The sequence below is a fragment of the Conger conger genome, chromosome 6 (genome assembly GCF_963514075.1).
Source record: "Conger conger chromosome 6, fConCon1.1, whole genome shotgun sequence".
In the NCBI taxonomy this organism is placed as follows: Eukaryota; Metazoa; Chordata; class Actinopteri; order Anguilliformes; family Congridae; genus Conger; species Conger conger.
Genome location: NC_083765.1, coordinates 3,095,844 through 3,116,027, shown reverse-complemented (window position 1 = coordinate 3,116,027; position 20,184 = coordinate 3,095,844). Strand labels below are relative to the sequence as shown.

General features: G+C 43.0%; 3 protein-coding genes and 2 long non-coding RNA genes across 6 annotated transcripts in view; all 5 read left to right on the top strand.

Moving 5' to 3' along the window:
- The first annotated feature begins 255 nt into the window (after positions 1-255).
- Positions 256-4,621, top strand: LOC133130301 (uncharacterized). Its single transcript, XR_009708937.1, has 3 exons — positions 256-503; positions 1,570-1,662; positions 2,557-4,621. It is a non-coding gene; the product is annotated as an uncharacterized LOC133130301 (long non-coding RNA).
- Positions 4,622-7,548: 2,927 nt separating this feature from the next.
- LOC133130302 (uncharacterized) lies at positions 7,549-11,114 on the top strand. Its single transcript, XR_009708938.1, has 3 exons — positions 7,549-7,861; positions 9,177-9,279; positions 9,701-11,114. It is a non-coding gene; the product is annotated as an uncharacterized LOC133130302 (long non-coding RNA).
- Positions 11,115-12,307: 1,193 nt separating this feature from the next.
- LOC133130296 (uncharacterized) lies at positions 12,308-15,100 on the top strand. The gene is made up of 3 exons (XM_061244775.1): positions 12,308-12,487; positions 12,903-12,961; positions 13,170-15,100. Exons 2-3 carry the CDS (start codon positions 12,946-12,948, stop codon positions 13,787-13,789), a joined length of 636 nt encoding a protein of 211 aa, XP_061100759.1. The 5' UTR covers positions 12,308-12,487; positions 12,903-12,945; the 3' UTR covers positions 13,790-15,100.
- Positions 15,101-15,305: 205 nt separating this feature from the next.
- Positions 15,306-18,672, top strand: LOC133130295 (uncharacterized). Of its 2 annotated transcripts, none has more exons than XM_061244773.1 (3): positions 15,306-15,725; positions 16,661-16,725; positions 17,195-18,672. In XM_061244773.1, the coding sequence occupies exons 2-3, from the start codon at positions 16,719-16,721 to the stop codon at positions 17,881-17,883; spliced, it is 696 nt and encodes a 231-aa protein (XP_061100757.1). In that variant the 5' UTR covers positions 15,306-15,725; positions 16,661-16,718; the 3' UTR covers positions 17,884-18,672. The 2 variants fall into 2 exon arrangements, with proteins under 2 accessions (XP_061100757.1, XP_061100758.1); XM_061244774.1 differs by lacking the exon at positions 15,306-15,725 and adding an exon at positions 16,040-16,564 and having other exon boundaries at positions 16,636-16,725.
- Positions 18,673-18,789: 117 nt separating this feature from the next.
- The window catches only part of LOC133130271 (TBC1 domain family member 2A-like), a 34,950-nt gene continuing 33,555 nt past the window's right edge, over positions 18,790-20,184 (top strand). Inside the window, exons 1-2 of the mRNA XM_061244721.1 lie at positions 18,790-19,143; positions 19,882-20,184. The exon at positions 19,882-20,184 is cut by the window's right edge and continues 196 nt beyond it. Of these exons, the coding sequence (XP_061100705.1) occupies positions 19,898-20,184 (287 nt within the window). The 5' untranslated portion in view covers positions 18,790-19,143; positions 19,882-19,897. The remainder of the gene's footprint in view (positions 19,144-19,881) is intronic.

Genomic DNA, 20,184 nt, shown 5'->3' with positions numbered 1-20,184 from the left:
GTTGATTCTCAGCTTTTATTAAAGGGCAGCTATCGTTTTATAGATTGTTGTTTCACCATGTATATATTTCGGCAGTTATACATATCCACCCTATTTCAGAGCTCCGTACGTTTTGGGGAAAATGGCGGGGGCTTCTGATTCATCATGTCCTTGGATGAATGCCGATGTAGCGCGACCCAGAAAAATATATTCGGACACCTGCCCCTGTCATTTTTAGAAACCAGTACAATGGCCATCCAAATTCAACGTGCTTTTGAGGGTGTACGTGTACAAGGCTTTGCATCTCATGAGACAGAATTTGAGACTTTCTCCTCCAACCGAACAAACGCCTATGTGTATTTCTCTATTTATAAATACATGTAAGACCGTCCAAAACCGTTGTGCAAAGGGAAAGTGAAACTTGGGGCTGGGGTCGTATGTAAAGAAACACTCGACGCAGGCTCCCATTTTGTAATCGAAGAGACAAAGGAAGAGGTTAGGTGAAGCTTGAAGATTGCTATACAGTAAGTTGGCTTACTTTGAAAGGTTTTCAGCGGTTCTTAAGTACAGCAAACGGATACTATTGTCACCATAAATATCCGATAACGGTATATTTCTTATTCGTTTCTTTCTTCGGCTGAAAGTAAGAGTTTGTATATGGGCCACAGATGTATGGTCGACACGCTAATATTTAACCAGATCTTCAACTTGAGCAAGAAATAGCTGGGCTTTTCGTAATTCTTTTGCGATTTGCGCCGGCACCATTTGATACGAGTACGTTTACACAGATGGATAATTTGAACTTGACATTAACTTGCACAAATTGTTTCCCAGTTGTTTCCCAAAGCTGTGAATTGCACTTGAGAAATAGTAGGCCTACTTGAAAGTACTTGTGCGCGTAACGTTTTTACTAACTGTAATTAAACCAAGGCTATCAAACATGAACTGAGTAGCTTGCAGTTACTACTGAGGTTAAACATATATATATTTTTTATCTCAACGTCCCCAATTCCTGTTGATAAATGAAATTATTTACATTACATTACATTATTGGCATTTGGCAGACGCTCTTATCCAGAGCGACGTACAACAAAGTGCATACCCATAACCAGGGATAAGTTCGCTGAAAGACCCTAGAGGGAAGTACAATTTCAACTGCTACCTGTACAACAAAGATAAGGACGAGGGCCTTTTTTTTTTTTTTTTGAGAACAAAGAAACAAAGAAACAGAGCAAAAGTGACCAAAGTTAACTATCCAAACACTGCTTACCTAGTCAACTAAAAATACCGATACACAAAGCAAGTCACAGAGACAACAATTAAGGTTCACAGGGAGGTAGGGAGGGATGGGGAGAGGTGCTGCTTGAATTTACATCGAAACTAATTTATATAATTTACTATTTGGAAAAAACAGGTATAATGTCTTTATCATGTGGCTTAGTCAATTCTCTTTTTGTCTGAAAAATCTTTCTTCTTTTTTTCTTGCTCAGGGTCTGTACATGTAGGCTAGGTGCTAAGAATTGCACTATGAGGGTTCAGTCTGTAAATTTGTGTCTCTGGCGATTATATGAGGTTCTTGTGTTGAAACAGAGCGAGCTGCTGTTGGCCCAGTGTTGTGGAGTACTACCGGAAGACCTGCCGGAAGGAAGACCAGAACGCTGTAAAAAATGGCTGAGAAAAAGGGTAGGTATAAATTCATACGCTGTATAGTTGTAGTGTCCCGTAAATCGTATAGTGCTTGCTAGTTGCAATCCTTTAGTGCGGTCATGTTTACGGCGCACCCCCAATTAAATGTATTTATACATTTTACAAGCGGATATTGTGTCAAACATAACGGGTTTCTTCATTTTTACTCCCTTTTTAGACTACGATCGTTCTGGAATCTACTTTTCAGGTTTTTAGGACTTCTGAGTTTTTATTCTTGTATTAGTTGTCAGACCAGTAGGATTAGTAGTCGTAAGATTGCATTACAATCACCTAACAGATGCTCGTATCCATAGTGAATCATCAAATCAAATCATCTTTTGAATTGTTATTATTTATGAGACAGAACAAAATATTTCTTTAAGGGAGAGCAGATGACCCACCCTTTTGATATGCTTTCATTTTCATTCAGACAAGGAAGAGCAGAGAGAGTTATAGGTAGTCATGGTGGAGAATTGAACCTCTGACCCTGTGGGGATGTTTGTATTTGGGTTTGTGAGGCTACCACACCTACAGACTGCTCCACACAGCCCACTAAACATGTTGTGTTTTTAAAAATGAAACCTGAGGAGGTGACATATTCCATCAGTTTTGTGTTGCTGTAATGTGACTGAAAGGCTTTAATTACATTACATTACATTACTGGCATTTGGCAGACACTCTTATCCAGAGCGACATACAGTTGATTAGACTAAGCAGGAGACAATGCAGGGTTAAGGGCCTTGCTCAAGGGCCCAACGGCTGTGCGGCTCTTATTGTGGCTACCCTGGGATTAGAACCACCGACCGTGCGTGTCCCAGTGGTTTACCTTAACCACTACACCACAGGCCGCCCTGTAATGTGATGCAGGAATTTAAATATATTTTGCTACAGCTGCGAACATGGACTCGGACAGCTCTGACAGCGAGGGGGAGAGCAAGAGGATGGAGGAGTATCTGAAGCAGAGGAAGCTGATGAAGAAGAAGATGAAAGAACACGGAATTGTGAAACATGGAAAGTCGGGAAAAGGAGTGCGTGAAATAGAGTGGGAATGTGACTCGGATGTGCAGGGCACAAAATGGGGGGTTGACTTTGGCTGTGATAAAGGGATGTTTAATGCAGTGGGAATCCGTGGTGGGGTTTCATACGAGACTTACTCTGAAAAAAAATCATTCAAGTACAAAGAGAAATATTCCTCTTAATGTCAGGAGCAAACAAAACACACACACCATCACACACACACACACACACACACCATCACACACCTCAAACACAAACCATAACACATCTCAAACAAACACACACACCATCACACCTCAAACACACACACACACACCGTCACACACCTCAAACACACATACCGTCACACACCTCAAACACACACACCATAACACATCTCAAACACACACTACAACACATCTCAAACACACACCATCACACACCTCAAACACACACCGTCACACACCTCAAACACACACACCATAACACATCTCACACACACACACCATAACATATCTCAAACACACACACCATAACATATCTCAAACACACACGCACACACACACCCCACCACACACACAAACACACACACACCCCCACATACATAAACACACACACACCCCACCACACACACACACACACACACACACACTCACCCCACCATCACCATTGCACAAATCAAACACACAACATGTTTTTCCATCAGCAGCCACAGTGAAAGTGTGTGATGTCATTAGGGCCCGCCTCCTCAGCTCTCAGTCGCCGTTGGCCGTTGCGGTTTGACATTTTTTCATGTTGTTATTTTGGAAAGAGTGCGCCTACATTCCAAAGTGAGTGTATGATGTTTAGTTTTTGTTCTTATCTGCCATGCCTTGCTTGTTAATGTCATTTAAACTTAAATCTTGATGGTGTAGATTCTTTGCTGATTACTGTTTGTTTCAGACATATCCAAATTATAGCATTTAAATTTGTGGTTATTTTTAATAATAATAATAATCTAGTTAAATTGTCTGACATTTGTGCAGTGTGCAAGTTTCACACTCAAAGCCCCCTAAGCACTCCCGCGATGACAGAACGCAGCCAGCTCGTATTACAGTGGGTTCACGTGCTTGTGCATCAGTAAATCCGTGTCGGTGTGTTTGTACAAACTCGCGCTGCTCCCAGCTACCTCTCCGTCGCAATGCCGTGCACCCAAACGCTGATCACAGTGCCACACCAGCAAACGCCCGGTGGCTGTAGCGGCCTATGTTTACAGGCAAGGATTGAATGTGCATTATAAAAATATATCATGCTACGACGACAGTCGTCTGCAGTTGTGTACATGAAGTACATTATAGGCTACCAACAGGCTCAACATGTTCTCAGTGGTTGACTCTTTTCCTGTAGAATACCCACAATCAGAAGTCACATGTTTATTTGTTTGTTTGTTTTTTTGGGGGGCATTCAGGTTTGATCTTTGCCAATTCCCCTTTCCCATTGGTCTGTGTCGAAAGCCTATTGTCTGTGTAAAAATGCTATAAAAATCAGACTTGAGTTGAAGGCTTGTTTATGGAGGTCTTGTGTTGGATTATCATTTCTTGCTGGAAATAACCTTGCTACAATGCATTTACTTGACCCCACACAACTAGGCCGATATTTCTAACTTCAGTGCCCACAGTACGTACAGTGCAGGTCAGTGGTATTAGCCTACCTGTGGTTTTAAAGAAGACTTCAGTGGGTGTAACTACCCCTCCACCTCCCCCCCCCCACCCTTCTACCTCCAACTTAAAAATAATTATAGGATACTCCTCCAATGGTCTTTTTGGTCTTTTTAATTGTAATTCATGCAATGGATGCTACTTTGAGGAAAGTTTTGTCTATGATTCTTTTTGAAGTAAAACTAATCTTTGTATGTTATTTGGTGCGACACTGAATAATGTTTATATGCTGGTCTGCTGTTCAATAAAGGCACTTAAATTAACTGAATTTTCCTCTGTAAGCGCACACACGCAATTAGCTCCATGAGTCCTTTTTTTCTCTTTTTTTTTTGCCTCTGTACCGTTTTAGGCTTATAATCAAACAATTCACAAGTGGTTAAAGTGCTGATTTTCTGTTAAAGACTAGCTATATACACTCACTGAGAACTTTATTAGGAACATTTTTACTTTATTACACCTACTTATTCATGCGACTATCTAATCAGGCAATTCTGTGACAGCAGTGCAATGCAAACAATCATGTAGATACGGGTCAGGAGCTTCAGTTAATGTTCACATCAACCATGAGAATGGGGGGGAAATGTGATCTAAGTGACTTTGACCAATGATTGTTGGTGGCAGACAGGGCGGTTTGAGTATCTCAGAAACTGCTGATCTCTTGGGGTTTTCACACCGGTCTGGTAAAAGCTGACAGGAAGGTGACAATAACGCAAATAACCACACACTACAACAGTGGTATGTAGAAGAGCATCAGTGAACACACATCGCATCACAACTCTTAAGTGGATAGATTACAGCAGTAGAAGTCTAAAAAAATAAGTATGCCTAATAAAGTGCCCGGTGAGTGTATTTGTCTGAAATATAGCACCTTCATATCGGGGGACTTTGTATAAATGTGCTTTCATTTCTACACAATGAAACCAAAATGAATTAAAATACTATTTAATAAAAGCAGAAAAATCTGTAGTTCTACCACGTGGGAATTCTTTACATTCTCTTAAAAATTAAAACCGGAGAAAAACTGACGAGGCTTCTGACGTCCTGGAGGTTAGACTGCACGGCGTATGCTGATGTGCTGATGGTAAAACACTGGAGCTCCCACTGAAGTGAAAGGGGACTATGAGACTTTTGATGATAAAAGAAAACTTGCACGATGGTATTTTGAAACTCGATTAATGATCGTCAAGTTTCAAGTTTTCAAAAAGCTTCTGGACCAAAACAGCGATTTTTTCCCACAAACTGCTACACATTATGGGACGTATGAACGCAAAACAAAATCACCTTGGGTTTCTCCGCTGAATTCAATGGCAAGTCGGCTCTTTTGCCCTCAACATGCGCAGTAGAGGCCGTTTGCGGTCACATAATTGGCTTCTCCGCCCGACTCCTCCAGTTCTTCCTATGTGCATTTTGTGGTAGGAGGTTAATTTGCCTACGTACGCACACACAAGAAACGTTCGGGGGGAAAGAGGACGTCTTGTAAGTCGAAAGTATGTATCAGTTTGAGCATGTACATCCAAAATATTGGATTAATTCAAATTTATAATTTATAATCCAGAAAACTGGTATCAACCGAATTAAATGTGATTTTGATGTGTGAGTGTAGAGGACTTGAATCTCAATAGACAGAATGTGAGTGTTTTTTCACTCATTAATCCAAACAAAAGAGTAGGTATTGTTCTATGTAGGATATAATGTATGTAAACCTCCAAAACCCTCCATAACCATTCTGTAAAGGACGCATATTAGGGCCGGGTCGTAAGTGTAAAAAAAAAAAAACCCACGAGTCTCCATTTTGTGGTCGAAGATTAGAGAGGGGCGCAGAGGTCTAGTTCAGAGCGTTTCACGGTAAATTGATTTAATACGGGACAAAAAAGGTTTGCAGGTAACGGTACTTTAGTATTTACTATTTAAAATTATTTTTACATTCGTTTCATTGTTGTTTAACGACTGAAAATAAAGGTGAACATTGGCCCCGCAGCTTTCTGGTCCAGACGCCTTAAATCTTAAAGCAGATCCTCAACTTGAACTAGAGCTAACGGTTCATGTTAAAGTATTTTAGCAGGGCTTAACGCACACTTTCTAGGTTTTGATATGCAATTTGTCCAAGAGGGCATTGAAGAAACTGGACGAAAGTATTAAATATGTCCGTTGTTTAGTTTTGTAGAAGTTAAGCGTTTTAAATGTATCGTCCAATTTTCAACCGGTTGGGAATGTTCTCCTTGTATCCTATGTGCATTTCGTGGTAGGAGGTTAATTTGCCTACGTCCGCACACACAAGAAACGTACGGGGGAAAGAGGACGTCTTGTAAGTCGAAAGTATGTATCAGTTTGAGCATGTACATCCAAAATATTGGATTAATTCAAATTTATAATTTATAATCCAGAAAACTGGTATCAACCGAATTAAATGTGATTTTGATGTGTGAGTGTAGAGGACTTGAATCTCAATAGACAGAATGTGAGTGTTTTTTCACTCATTAATCCAAACAAAAGAGTAGGTATTGTTCTATGTAGGATATAATGTATGTAAACCTCCAAAACCCTCCATAACCATTCTGTAAAGGACGCATATTAGGGCCGGGTCGTAAGTGTAAAAAAAAAAAACCCCACGAGTCTCCATTTTGTGGTCGAAGATTAGAGAGGAGCGCAGAGGTCTAGTTCAGAGCGTTTCACGGTAAGTTGATTTAATACGTGACAAAAAAGGTTTGCAGGTAACGGTACTTTAGTATTTACTATTTAAAATTATTTTTACATTCGTTTCATTGTTGTTTAACGACTGAAAATAAAGGTGAACATTGGCCCCGCAGCTTTCTGGTCCAGACGCCTTAAATCTTAAAGCAGATCCTCAACTTGAACTAGAGCTAACGGTTCATGTTAAAGTATTTTAGCAGGGCTTAACGCACACTTTCTAGGTTTTGATATGCAATTTGTCCAAGAGGGCATTGAAGAAACTGGACGAAAGTATTAAATATGTCCGTTGTTTAGTTTTGTAGAAGTTAAGCGTTTTAAATGTATCGTCCAATTTTCAACCGGTTGGGAATGTTCTCCTTGTATCCTATGTGCATTTCGTGGTAGGAGGTTAATTTGCCTACGTCCGCACACACAAGAAACGTACGGGGGAAAGAGGACGTCTTGTAAGTCGAAAGTATGTATCAGTTTGAGCATGTACATCCAAAATATTGGATTAATTCAAATTTATAATTTATAATCCAGAAAACTGGTATCAACCGAATTAAATGTGATTTTGATGTGTGAGTGTAGAGGACTTGAATCTCAATAGACAGAATGTGAGTGTTTTTTCACTCATTAATCCAAACAAAAGAGTAGGTATTGTTCTATGTAGGATATAATGTATGTAAACCTCCAAAACCCTCCATAACCATTCTGTAAAGGACGCATATTAGGGCCGGGTCGTAAGTGTAAAAAAAAAAAACCCCACGAGTCTCCATTTTGTGGTCGAAGATTAGAGAGGAGCGCAGAGGTCTAGTTCAGAGCGTTTCACGGTAAGTTGATTTAATACGTGACAAAAAAGGTTTGCAGGTAACGGTACTTTAGTATTTACTATTTAAAATTATTTTTACATTCGTTTCATTGTTGTTTAACGACTGAAAATAAAGGTGAACATTGGCCCCGCAGCTTTCTGGTCCAGACGCCTTAAATCTTAAAGCAGACCCTCAACTTGAACTAGAGCTAACGGTTCATGTTAAAGTATTTTAGCAGGGCTTATGGCACACTTTCTGGGTATTGATATGCAATTTGTCCAAGAGGGCATTGAAGAAACTCGACGAAAGTATTAAATATGTCCGTTGTTTAGTTTTGTAGAAGTTAAGCGTTTTAAATGTATCGTCCAATTTTGGGAATGTTCTCCTTGTAGTGCGTACTACGGGGATAACCACTCGTAACCACGATGATAATATTAGACTAACGTTAGGTTCACTTAAATAAGACAGCCCGAAAGACTCTTAGACAATTTCTGGTTATATTCATTTAGCTAGATAGCTAGTTTGCTTTCATAAGGTGACGTTATCGATAACGTTGTTGGCTAGCTAGTTTGCTTTCACGAGGACGTGATAGTTAAGCTTTTGTCTCAACTTCGCTAGCTAGCCAGCTAGCATAAAGTATAATTGGATGAGTCAGCGCCCTTACCTTAGCTATCCATAGTTGATATACTAAATTAGCTAGCTTGTGAAAATTCAGTTTCCCCAAGATGAGCGCGTATCATGCAGGTAGCTATGGTAACAAACAACGATGTGTGGAATGTGGGGGCACGGTCTGTCAATCATAGGTGATTGACAGTTCTCATCACCGCGCCCGGACATTTTGGGTAAACTTTTATAGTGGGGCTTAGAAATATAGGCTAGAATATATTAGAATATAGGCTGAGAAAAAAACTTTTCAAATACATTTAAATGACTGAATAATAATTGTATGTTTTTGTTGTCGACTTGTAAAGACGACTGGCAAGTGTCACATTCAACCACCGTGTTACACAAGCAGTTTTCCACAGGCTTGACTATACTAGACTAACTTCGAAGACTTTGAACTCGACTTTATCCTGAGAAATATTACTTGGAAAGGACTTCATGAACGGTTTTTTATTTATATTAATTAATTAGGAGGGGGGGGGGGGGGGGCGGTGTCAAACTTCAAATTAGCAGCTTGCAGTAACGACTAAGTTCGGTTCAACAACCTGTATTGGTATATTCAGCGACACCTACTGTCCGAATCAGTGGACTACATTTTAAGTTCAACGTGAAACGGTTGAAAATGCACGCTGGTCTCTGCTGAGCTCCAGTCTGGGTTCTTGTGTTTAAACAGGTGAATTGTGAGCGGTTAAAGTACAGGCAGTTGGCCCTGTGTTGTGTTCTACTGCTGAACGACAGTCATATCCAGGACGCTGTAAATATGGCCGGAAAAAACGGTATGTATAAATAAATATGCTATAGTAGAGTTGCAGCAGTTCCGTTTATCCTATAGCACTTGCTAGTTAGGGTCTTTCGGTGCATGTTTACGTTTTTGCTCTGTTTGATATTTATCCTCCATTTTGTAGTTAGTCCGTTGACTATTATTTTCACTGAGTATTTGAGTACAGGGCTAGGACCCCAAAAGGTCACTCCAGTGGAAATTGGGGTTTGTGTCGATTTTGGAGGACCATATCTTCCACATTAAAGTAGGGGAAAATGACTTAACGTGTAGTAAAGTCAGTGTAAAATACTCTTGACATTTTGATTGATTGATTAGTTGATAAGACAAAATAGACTGAAAATGTTCGGATCATAATTATTGCGACATCACTGCAGTATTATTCAGTGTTTTGGAGGCACATTGTGTTGTTTATTTAGGTGCACTTGTGTCGAGGAAGGACATGGACTCGGACAGCTGTGACAGCGAGGAGGAGAGCAAGAGGATGGAGGAGAGGAAGCAGAGGAAGCTGATGAGGAAGAAGATGAAAGAACACGGAATTGTGAACCATGGAATGTCGGGAAAAGGAGTGCGTGAAATAGAGTGGGAATGTCACTCGGATGTGCAGGGCACAAAATGGGGGGCTGACTTCGGCTTTGATAAGGGGATGTTTAGAGCAGTGGGAATCCGTGGTGGGGTTGGATACGAGACTTACTCTGAAAAAAAATCATTCAAGTGCAAAGAGAAATATTCCTCTTAATGTCTGGAGCAAACAAATATTTCCCAGTAACATAGCACACACACACACACACACACACAGTGCACCTGACATCTCAAACAACGCCATTGCTCAAATTCAAACAAACAACATGGATGAGATCTACATCCTTGCAGTAGTGTGAGTGTGTAAGTGTGTGTGAGTGCGTGTGTGCAAGTGAGTGAGTGAGTGAGTGTGTGTGTGTGAGTGAGTGAGGGAGTAAGTGTGTGAGTGAGTGAGTGAGTGAGTGACTGTGTGTGTGTGTGTGTGCATGCTGCAGGGAACTGGCTGTTTGTCTGCCACCTTCAGCTTTAAAATGATCTCTCATTCTGTGTTGACCACTTCAGTATTTCAGCCTACATTCTTCAGTGAGTGTATGATGCTTTTTTTTGTGCTGTTTTAAACCTGTTTAATCTTAGATCTGTTACAGGGGTTAGGTTTAGCTGCCGAGATTACAGTTTGACTAACACATCCCCGATGCAAACATGTAACTCATTATGCAAAAATGCTGACCCATTTGCATCTGCAGGCACTGAAATGTAGTGCCGACATACAACACCCAAACCTGGTCAGCACTCCCAACTCAAAGCACAACCACCTCAAATTACAGCAGTGTTGCCATGCTCCTATGTGCTTTTATAGCACTTGTGTTGTGAAATGGAACTCGATTCTCGATTGCTCCCGGTTACCTGTCCCGAGTCACAATGCTGTCACACACTCGTGACCTCTATGCCACAGCAAAGGGCTGTTCGGTCATGTTGCCGTTATGGTCCATGTTTATGGGCAATCATTAAATTGTGATTTATGAAAATATCTTGTGATCGCTGCTGGAATTTCTGGTTCCGAACTCGTGCTGCTGTATTGCATATTTTGTATCCCGTGGGAGATGATGTGCGAGCTCAATAAGAGTAGAGCTGGGCTGAGATGAGTTGAGTAACTGAAATGCAGTTGTTTTTTGTTTTTGGGTGGGGCATTTAGGTTTGGTCTTTGCCAATTTCCTCTATTGCCCGTTGGTCTGCTGTGCCAGACACTGCTGTGCAGAAAAGCTTTTGTCTGTAAAAATGCTACACGAATAAATCAGAATGAATACATCTGAATTCAGCTGAAGCTTGTTTATGGGGATGAAGTGGTGTTACATTATTGGCATTTGGCAGACGCTCTTATCCAGAGCGACATACAACAAAGTGCATACCCATAACCAGGGATAAGTTCGCTGAAAGACCCTAGAGGTAAGTACAATTTCAACTGCTACCTGTACAACAAAGATAAGGATAAGGGCCATTTTTTTTTTTTTTTTTTTTTTTTTGAACAAACAAACAAACAGAGCAAAAGTCACCAAAGTTAACTATCCAAACACTGCTTACCTAGCCAACTAAAATACCGATACACAAGTCACAGAGACAACAATTAAGGTTCACAGGGAGGTAGGGAGGGATGGGGTCTGTGTGTTATTCAGGAAAACTGAGATAAAAGTGTGCGTGCAGAGAGGCTGCCTGATGCATGTGGGGAGGCAAACACTGGCAGTCGGGAGGTTGCTGGTTCGTGTGTGAGTGTGTGTGTGATTGTGAGTGTGTGTGTGTGTGAGAGAATGGGTGAACGAGAGGCATGAATTGTAAAGCACAATATAAATGCTGTCCATTCACGCATCAGTCTTTTCTCCCTTGAGTGAATTGCTACATTTTCCCCTGAGAAACAAATGAACCGATGTTCTTTGAAATTGAGCACGAGCAGTATGCTAAGTATACGTTTTAAAACACGGCCCAGGTGAAGTGTTTAAACCCTGCTATAAGGTGATCCTCCACTAAACGGGCTCACTGAAACTGTACTTTACTCCTGCACCGTGCCCTACCCTTCAAACCAAGCCCACAAAGCAAATAACCACAGCCACAGCCAGGGCCACACTCTAGTTACAGACCACATTTACAGGAAATAAAACGTTTTTTTAATCTTTCGGGGTTCAAAATCACAGTGGAGCCTTTCGTGGAAAATGTTATTGTTATTTGGATATTATTAATATCAGTATTTGTATTTGTTTCACATGTCCGAATCACATGTCCGCTCAATTTTGCACACTAGTTAATGAGTGAATATTTTCAGTATACTCGTGTCTGATTTGTGAATGTATGCCTATAACATTTATTCCCGGCAGTAGGCCACGCTTGAGTGAAAGCTTCAACTGACATTGCTTAAGAAGTATATAGCCGTTGGCCTATGAATGCCCAATGTACTTTCCTCGCTCAGTGACGTCTGGAAGACAGCAGCTTTTAGAGCTAGAAAGATTGGCGAACTAGCCAGCTGAGCAACATAGATACAGATAGATTTGATTAAATGTTTGTGAACTCCCAATGCCCCCCAGAAAGGGAAAGTGAAACTTTGGGCTAGCGTCTCATCCACAAAAATAGGACGTTCGTGCAGGCTCCATTTTACGATCGCAGAGAGACAGAAGAGGTCGGGAGAAGAACTCTAACCAGTAAGTTTGCTTACTTCAGTTTTTTTCAGGTGCCCTCGAATTTTTATTGTGCTACATTGCTATTTGTAAAGCGCACTGCTACATGCCTGCTTGGCTATGGTAGCGTAGAGGTAGATTGGGACATTGTCGCTGCGTTCGTGTGACCTTACCGGTGCTTCGCAATGGAATTAGATTTGTGTCAGAAATATCGAAAAACAAATGGTTTGCACAGGCAGAGAGACAATTCTTTTACTTTTAAGTTTTAAGTTGAAATCAATATTTTATGATGTTTTTTTTTTTTTTTAACTAACGTATGCTATTGTTGCTGCAAGTCCTCTCTTGACCGTTAGAATTCCGAAATTACCGATTGTACGTTTAAATGTCAGGGCTAGGAATTGCGAAGTGTGTCTGATATAAGGCTCTTGTGTTGAAACAGGTGAATTGCGAGCGGTAGCTCTGATAACCAGGACGCTGTAAAAATGGCTGGCATACTTGGTAAGTATAAACTCATAAGCTGTACAGTATACTGTGCTGTAGGAGTGACGTGTGGTCAAACAAAATGGCCGCCGGTGGTGCAGATACAGGTTGAGTACGCCTGTTCTCAGGTAAAGTTTTTGTTGGCTGCGCTTCCAAAATAAGGTCCCTTCTTAACATGAGGGTCCTGTCCTGAAAAGCAGTTTTTGATGTCCTTATTTTTCCACAGCTCTGCAACTCTGGAGAAGGAGGATGGAGGAGGAAGATGAGGACAGCGACACTGACAGCGACAGTGATGAAGAGGAGGATAGCGACAGCGACAGCGATGAAGAAAGGAGGAGACGAAGGAGGAGGAGAAGGAGGATGGTGATGGACATTTCAGAGACGGAAGAAGTGGACTCCCGTCGGCTCCGGGGGCAATTAGGGGCGGGGCCGTTCAGCTTAGATGGTGAGGTGGGCTGGGTGTCCGCGAGACGGAGCTTCCGCACTCCACACTCCTCTGGAAGCGAGTCCAGATCGGCTTTGTGCGCGAGCGCCGGGGCAGGTATCGCAGGAGTCGGAAGAGTTTCTGCTTCCGCCGGCGTTTATTCGTCGACCAGAATGAGGTCGGATCGCGGGAGAACGAGCGTGGAGTACAACGCGGGAGCGAATGTAGGGATCGGTGTCGGAGACGATATTCCGATAGGCGTGGGAGCTAACGTGGGCCTGAGAGTGGGGGACAGAGGGGAGGCGGAGGTGAGTGCAGGGGTGAACGTGTTGGGGTTGGGGCTGCAGGCTGGGATGGGAACCAGAGGGCCGAGTCTCGGGCTCAGCGTGGGGCCGGTGAAGATGAAGATGCTGGGCTTCTAGCACAATATGGAGTGAGCAGGTGTGCTAACGTTTCATCAGACAACACACCTCCACACACACACACACACCCTCACTGTCTCACTCACTCACGCGCACACGCTCACTGTCTCGCACGTTCACACTCTCGCGCGTGCACACACACACACACTCTCACACATACACACTCTCATGCACAGTGCACACACACACATGCACAGTGCAGTCACATTACAACACATATATGATGGCTGTGTTCTTACATTTCAGACAGAATAGACAAACAACCTCTCCACCAGTCACTGAGTATGTTGGTAACAGCCAATGTAACAACACTGACACCGACTGGTGGATAGTTTCTGGCTGGACTTGTGTGATAATTTCAGGGATAAAACTGCCGTTGACCCATAGATCACTTGAATCTCATCCGGAGAGGAGCTCCACCAATCAGAGTGTATGTTGGTAACAACAATTCAAACCCAAATGGTGATTGGTTTGGCGTTCGCCTCTGAAGCCCCTGTATGCTAAAGTTACAGTTTACGCTTACTTTATTGTCCCTCGATCCCTTCAAGGTGCCAGGAATGTTTGCATTGATATGACGGATCTGAAAATGACTGCGGGCGTGTTCCTCCTGTTCATGCACTGTTAAAGCGCGTGATGGTGCCAAGGCAACACTGCGGCCTATTATGATGTCACCCAGGCATCTTGTATTGCTCTCTAGTGGCCCCCACTGGACATTTGAGTGCCTGCAAGCTGAGGATTGTGGATGTCTATGCTCAGTTATCGTGCGCTTGAAAAAATGTACCCAGTAATGTGTATTCAAATGTGACTGTAAAAATGTGACTGAAATGTTTCGTATCAAATGTAGGTGAAATGTGTCTAGCTTAAAGTGGCCCAAGTCTAAAAGTATTATTTGCAGTTTGCATTTCAAATATGCTATTTCTTGTTTTCTGTTGTTTTTGCACTCATTGAAATTGCAAGTTGTGATCCAGCACATCGTGCTCAGGCGCGGGCCCGATCTGCAGGCGAAAGTGCGCGCCGACGCCGAGTGGCCTTGAGAAAGGCCCGGCTCTTTACGGCCTTGAGAAAGGCCCGGCTCTTTACGGCCTTGCGGAAGGCCCGGCTCTTTACGGCCTTGCGGAAGGGCCACGCTCGTCTTTCCCCAGGTGGATGGCGAAATAAAAGAGTCGTCATTTGGGAGACAATAAGGAGGCGACACACGACGTGTCAACATTTTTCTTTAACAATAATTTTGTGGGCAAATTGTGTGCACGTTTCGGAGCCTGACCGTTTGCCAGAGCCCCTGCTTAATAAAGTTGTTGAGTTTCAATTCCATTCGTTGTCAGTTTCGTCATGGAACCCTGCCACGCTACTATTTATTCCCAGTTGTATACTCTGCTTGAGTGAAAGTTTTTTTTTTAATTGCTTAATTGCTTTATATATATATATATATATATATATAGCTATAGCCATTAGCCATTGGCCTATGAATGCACAATCTACAGAAGGCAGCAGCTTTTAGAGCAAGACCTTTATAGCGACAGATTGGCGAAATAGCTAGCTCACCAACATACAGTAGATTGATAGATTTCATAAAAATGCATGAAATAAAAACCGCCTGCGAAGAAGTATGCAGTATGCAGTATGCAGTACTCATCATCTGTGTTGGCTGAGCTGAACCCACTGCCTTCCAGGAAATGAAAGTACCCTGGACCCTATGAATAGACTCTTACCTAGATAAAAACAATTATCTAGGTAAGAGCAACTGATGAATGAAATCCACACGGACGAACGTGGATCTTTTTCTCGCTTTTATAATGTCATATAATGTAAACTCCCCACGCCCCCCAGAAAGGGAAAGTGAAACGTTGGGCTGGGGTCTACAAAAACAGGACGTTCGTGCAGGCTCCATTTTACAATCGCAGAGAGACAGAAGAGGTCGGGAGAAGAACTCTAACCAGTAAGTCTGCTTAATTCAGGTGCCCTCGAATACAGCGCAGCATACCAACAACCTATTTCCAGCGATGGTTTGTCATTTGAGGTAGCAAAGGACTTAAAGTAGGTTATATATTCACTTTCCATATTTTCAGCGTTTCCACAGAGACTCTTCTGCATATAAAACAAATGTTCCTTGTGTTACTCTACTATTTGTAGAGCCCGCTAGGCTATGGTCGCGTGGAGGTCGTTTGCACACTGGGACATTATCGCGTGCGTTACCGCTGCTACGCTATCAGAAATGTCGAAAAAGAAATGGTTTGCACAGGCAATAATTATTGATTTAAAGTATAAATCATATACATGGCTTCACAACGGCAGCAATTGCGCCTACAACACAATATTAAAAGAGTTATTGACCTAAGTGACAAAAATACTCAAGTACTATCATGGTCAAGAATTGTTCAAGTCCAAGTTTATTTGGATAGCGCTTTTTACAGAAGGCCAAATGTCAAAAAGACGCTTTACATAGTAACATAAGGGGAACAGATTAACAGATTAAAACGCCTATTTTATTCAGTTGAGGTTTTAAACATGTTTTATTGTTAAGACGACAAGGTTGTTCATCCTGCTCATCACAGGAGAATTTGGTACTGGTGGTCTTGGAGACGAGCTTTTCAAACAATCAGAGAGCACGACATTCAGAAGTGAACACCCATGGGACTCCTTTAGAAACTACATGCTTTACCGAAAAACTCATTTCTGTTATTGCATGTATTGTGGCGACTGTTGTGTTAGCCATGAGGGACTTGTGTTTGCCCCTGACCGAAGCACCTGACCAGTATTAATTATTGGCTACACCTGTTGCGGACTGTAAGAACGGTTTTAATATTTTTGTCTCGATCTCAGTTACATTACTCCGACGTGTATCTCTGATATAAGGCTCTTGTGTTGAAACAGGTGAATTGTGAGCGGTTAAAGTGCAGACCTCTACAGAGATAACCAGGACGCCGTAAAAATGGCTGGTAAGTATAAACTCATAAGCTGTACGTACAGAAGCACCGTAGGAGTGATGTGAGTTAAAACAAAATCGCCGCTGGTGGTGCAGATACAGTTTGGGTACACCTGTTCCCAGGTAACACCATCTGGAGAAGCGGAAGTTTGTGTTGGCTATGCTTTCAAAATAAGGTCCCTTGTTAGCATATGAGGGTCCTGCCCTGTCTGAGGTTAATTTAACTGTGTTTCACCGTACTTATGTGTGGGCGTCATCGTCATTGAGGCCCTCGTTTAAAATGGGGACGACACAGAGTCTGCTTGACTGTTCTCACACGTGGGCAACAATAACAAGATGACCAAAAAAAGATTTTAAAATTATTTAAATAAGTGCGTATTTGAGTGCACCAAGTGTTACGGCACCTTTATTCCACTGTGATCCAATGACAATTTTCAGTAAAGCAGTTGGGAAACATTTCTGATGTCCTGATTCTTCCACAGCTCCGCAACTCCGCGACACTGACAGCGACAGTGACGAAGAGGAGGATAGTGACAGCGATGAAGAAAGGAGGAGACGGAGGAAAAGGAGGATGATGATGGACATTTCAGAGACGGAAGAGGTGGACTCCCGACGGCTCCGGGGGCAATTAGGGGCGGGGCCGTTCAGCTTAGATGGTGAGGTGGGCTGGGTGTCCGCGAGACGGAGCTTCCGCACTCCACACTCCTCTGGAAGCGAGTCCAGATCGGCTTTGGGCGCGAGCGCCGGGGCAGGTATCGCAGGAGTCGGAAGAGTTTCTGCTTCCGCCGGCGTTTATTCGTCGACCAGAATGAGGTCGGATCGCGGGAGAACGAGCGTGGAGTACAACGTCGGAGCGAATGTAGGGATGACAGTTGGAGATGTGCCAATTGGTGTGGGAGCTAATGTGGGTCTAAGAGTAGGAAATGGGGAAGTGGGTGTTGGAGCAAAGGTTGGGATGAGAGCTGGAGGTCTGGATGTCAGTGCTAACGCAGGTCTAAGTGTGGGAAATGGAGAGGCCAAGGCCAGCGTAGGAATGGATGTAGCCGGAGTGGGGATCGGAGTGCGGGCCGGTATCGGAACCAAAGGGGTAGATTTTGGGGTCGATATATCGTTGCCTACGCCGGTAGGAGGTATTGGTGTTGGTGGACCACTATGGGGGGGTTTACGTTAACATTTCATCAGACAACACACATTGGAGGCTGGATATCTATCTAACGGTGGATATCTATGCTCAATTACTTAAATCCTTAAACTGCACAATTATACTCAAATATGATTTTATAAATGTTACATTTAAATTGTTGAATAAAAAAAGCAGTTAAAATGTGTTAGCCTAAATAGGGCAGGGGTGGTCAGTTCCGGTTCAGGTTTGCGTTTCCACCAGTTGCCTCGGCTAAATGAGCTAAGTGGCTGCAACAACAACACCGGATCACTCGTAGATCAGATCACAGTAAAGCCGTATCATACATGGACACAACAGTCTTCAGCTGTCAAGTCATGCGCTCGCCATGAACCCTCCCTAAAATGGCAGCTGGTGTAAAAAAAAAAAAAAAAAACCGTTCGCTTCAGAAGGTAGCGTGAAAACCAGAAACCGATACGGCCCTCGTCGCTCACCTGGGGATCTAGGCGGAAGTGTACATTTTGTACATTCTGACGTAAAATGAGATGCACGCAAAACCACCGAGAACGCTCGGAGGAGGAGGAAGTAGGAAGTTGGAACTGAATTTCATTTCCCTCAGGCCTCGCGCCTGTTCCCGTAAGAGGGCGGGTTGAACTATTTGGTAAATATTATGGTCCGGGGCCTGGTAATAATATCATAATATACGTTCCCCCAGCAGTCTTGAGAGGGGGTGGAGATGGGGATGGGAATGGGAATATGAGGATTACGTATATGTTTTTGTGGATTTGTATTATGCAAATGTCTTTGTCTAACCAATAAATAAAAATTGGCCACAAAAAAGGTTCATGTCCATTTCTTTCCGCTGCATCAACGGAGCGCGCTTTCACTGCGTGTCACGCACAACTGTAGCAACTGTAACTCCTTTTATACAAACCAAACACTCTAAACCCCCGTCTGTCCTAAGGGGTCCCTTGAAGTATTTCCGTGCACGACGCAGTCAGTGGTAAACCGAGTATGAAACGCTCGGAATGAGTAAACGAGGAACACTGTTCACGCCCAGTTCTGCGCTCAGAAAGTGTTGTTCAGTCGCGCAGAGCCCCGGCCGTGTATCGCCAGGCGAAGCTTTGCGAAATTCCAAAAGGGAAAATGGGAGACGGAAGTAATCAAAGTTGGTATACATCCTGGACAACTCTGTACACGTGGTAACTTATGGACGGGAAAACTTTTAATTAGACTTGGCAACACGCGAAGTGGGAAGATTCCCAAGGAATTCCGGATATATTGTATTTTGGACGGCTACAGTTGCGAGCGGTAAGTATGATATTTAACGAAATTAAAATATCTGAGACACAATGAACGCGTTTAATTCCATTGCCACACTTTCCTATGAATTCGTCACGATGAATTGACATTTGTGTCATTCGGTTTGCGTTTATCATTGTATCGCTTTTTTGTGTGTGCGGTTTTGAGTGTCTGTCCGGTAGGGATTCCTAGGGCTGTTTAGAGACGGAAATAGCCGCTGGCCGGCGTTATTTGCGCCCGTTGTCGAGGCTTGTGTTCTGGGGGAGGGGGGTGGGTGTAAAATAGATTACTGTTAATATCCAAATGACAAGCGCTGTTGTTTTTTGTGTATAATATAGTTTCGTCCGAACTATATTTGTATAATATCGGCCAAATGTTAAGTGTTAAATGTGATTCTGTCTCTTTGTCATGTTTTGCCCTGTTCACGACGGCAAGGCGACACGTTCAGGAGCAGACCAGGTTTCCTCCCCCGTTCAGGGATGCACCCACTAAATGAGATCATATCTGTGTGCAAAACATTCCTTAGATTGTTTAAGACAAGGAACTCATTATTTCTATAGCCTATCTGCTAAAATCTCTCAGCCTCTGTGGGACAGTAGTAAAGCATGTTAATCCAGGTAGAGAATAAAACGCCACAAATTAAATGTGTCCATTTCATTTGGTTGCATCGGTGGAAATAATGTTTTCTTTTTTGGCTGCTTAAATGGGCATTAATGGCAGTTGGCTGATTCCTTGTAATGTTGTCAGTCTGTTACAGGAAGTGATGGAACCGGAATGTCCAGAGTCTGGTGCTGCTCATTGTGATGTCACTGCCGTGGGGCCCTCAGACACGCGCGCTCTGGACTGTGGTGTCCAACACTCCGACCCGAGCACTGCCAATTGTGATGTCACTGCGAATTGTGATGTCACCGCAGCGCTGACCTCTGACCCGGCCGCTCACGACGATGTCGTCGCGGGGGTGAGCGGCACCGCGGGCGCCCCACGCCCAGGCCTCCTCCAGGGGATCGCCAAGGCCCCCGCGAAACTCTGCGGCTACCTGCACAAGCTGGG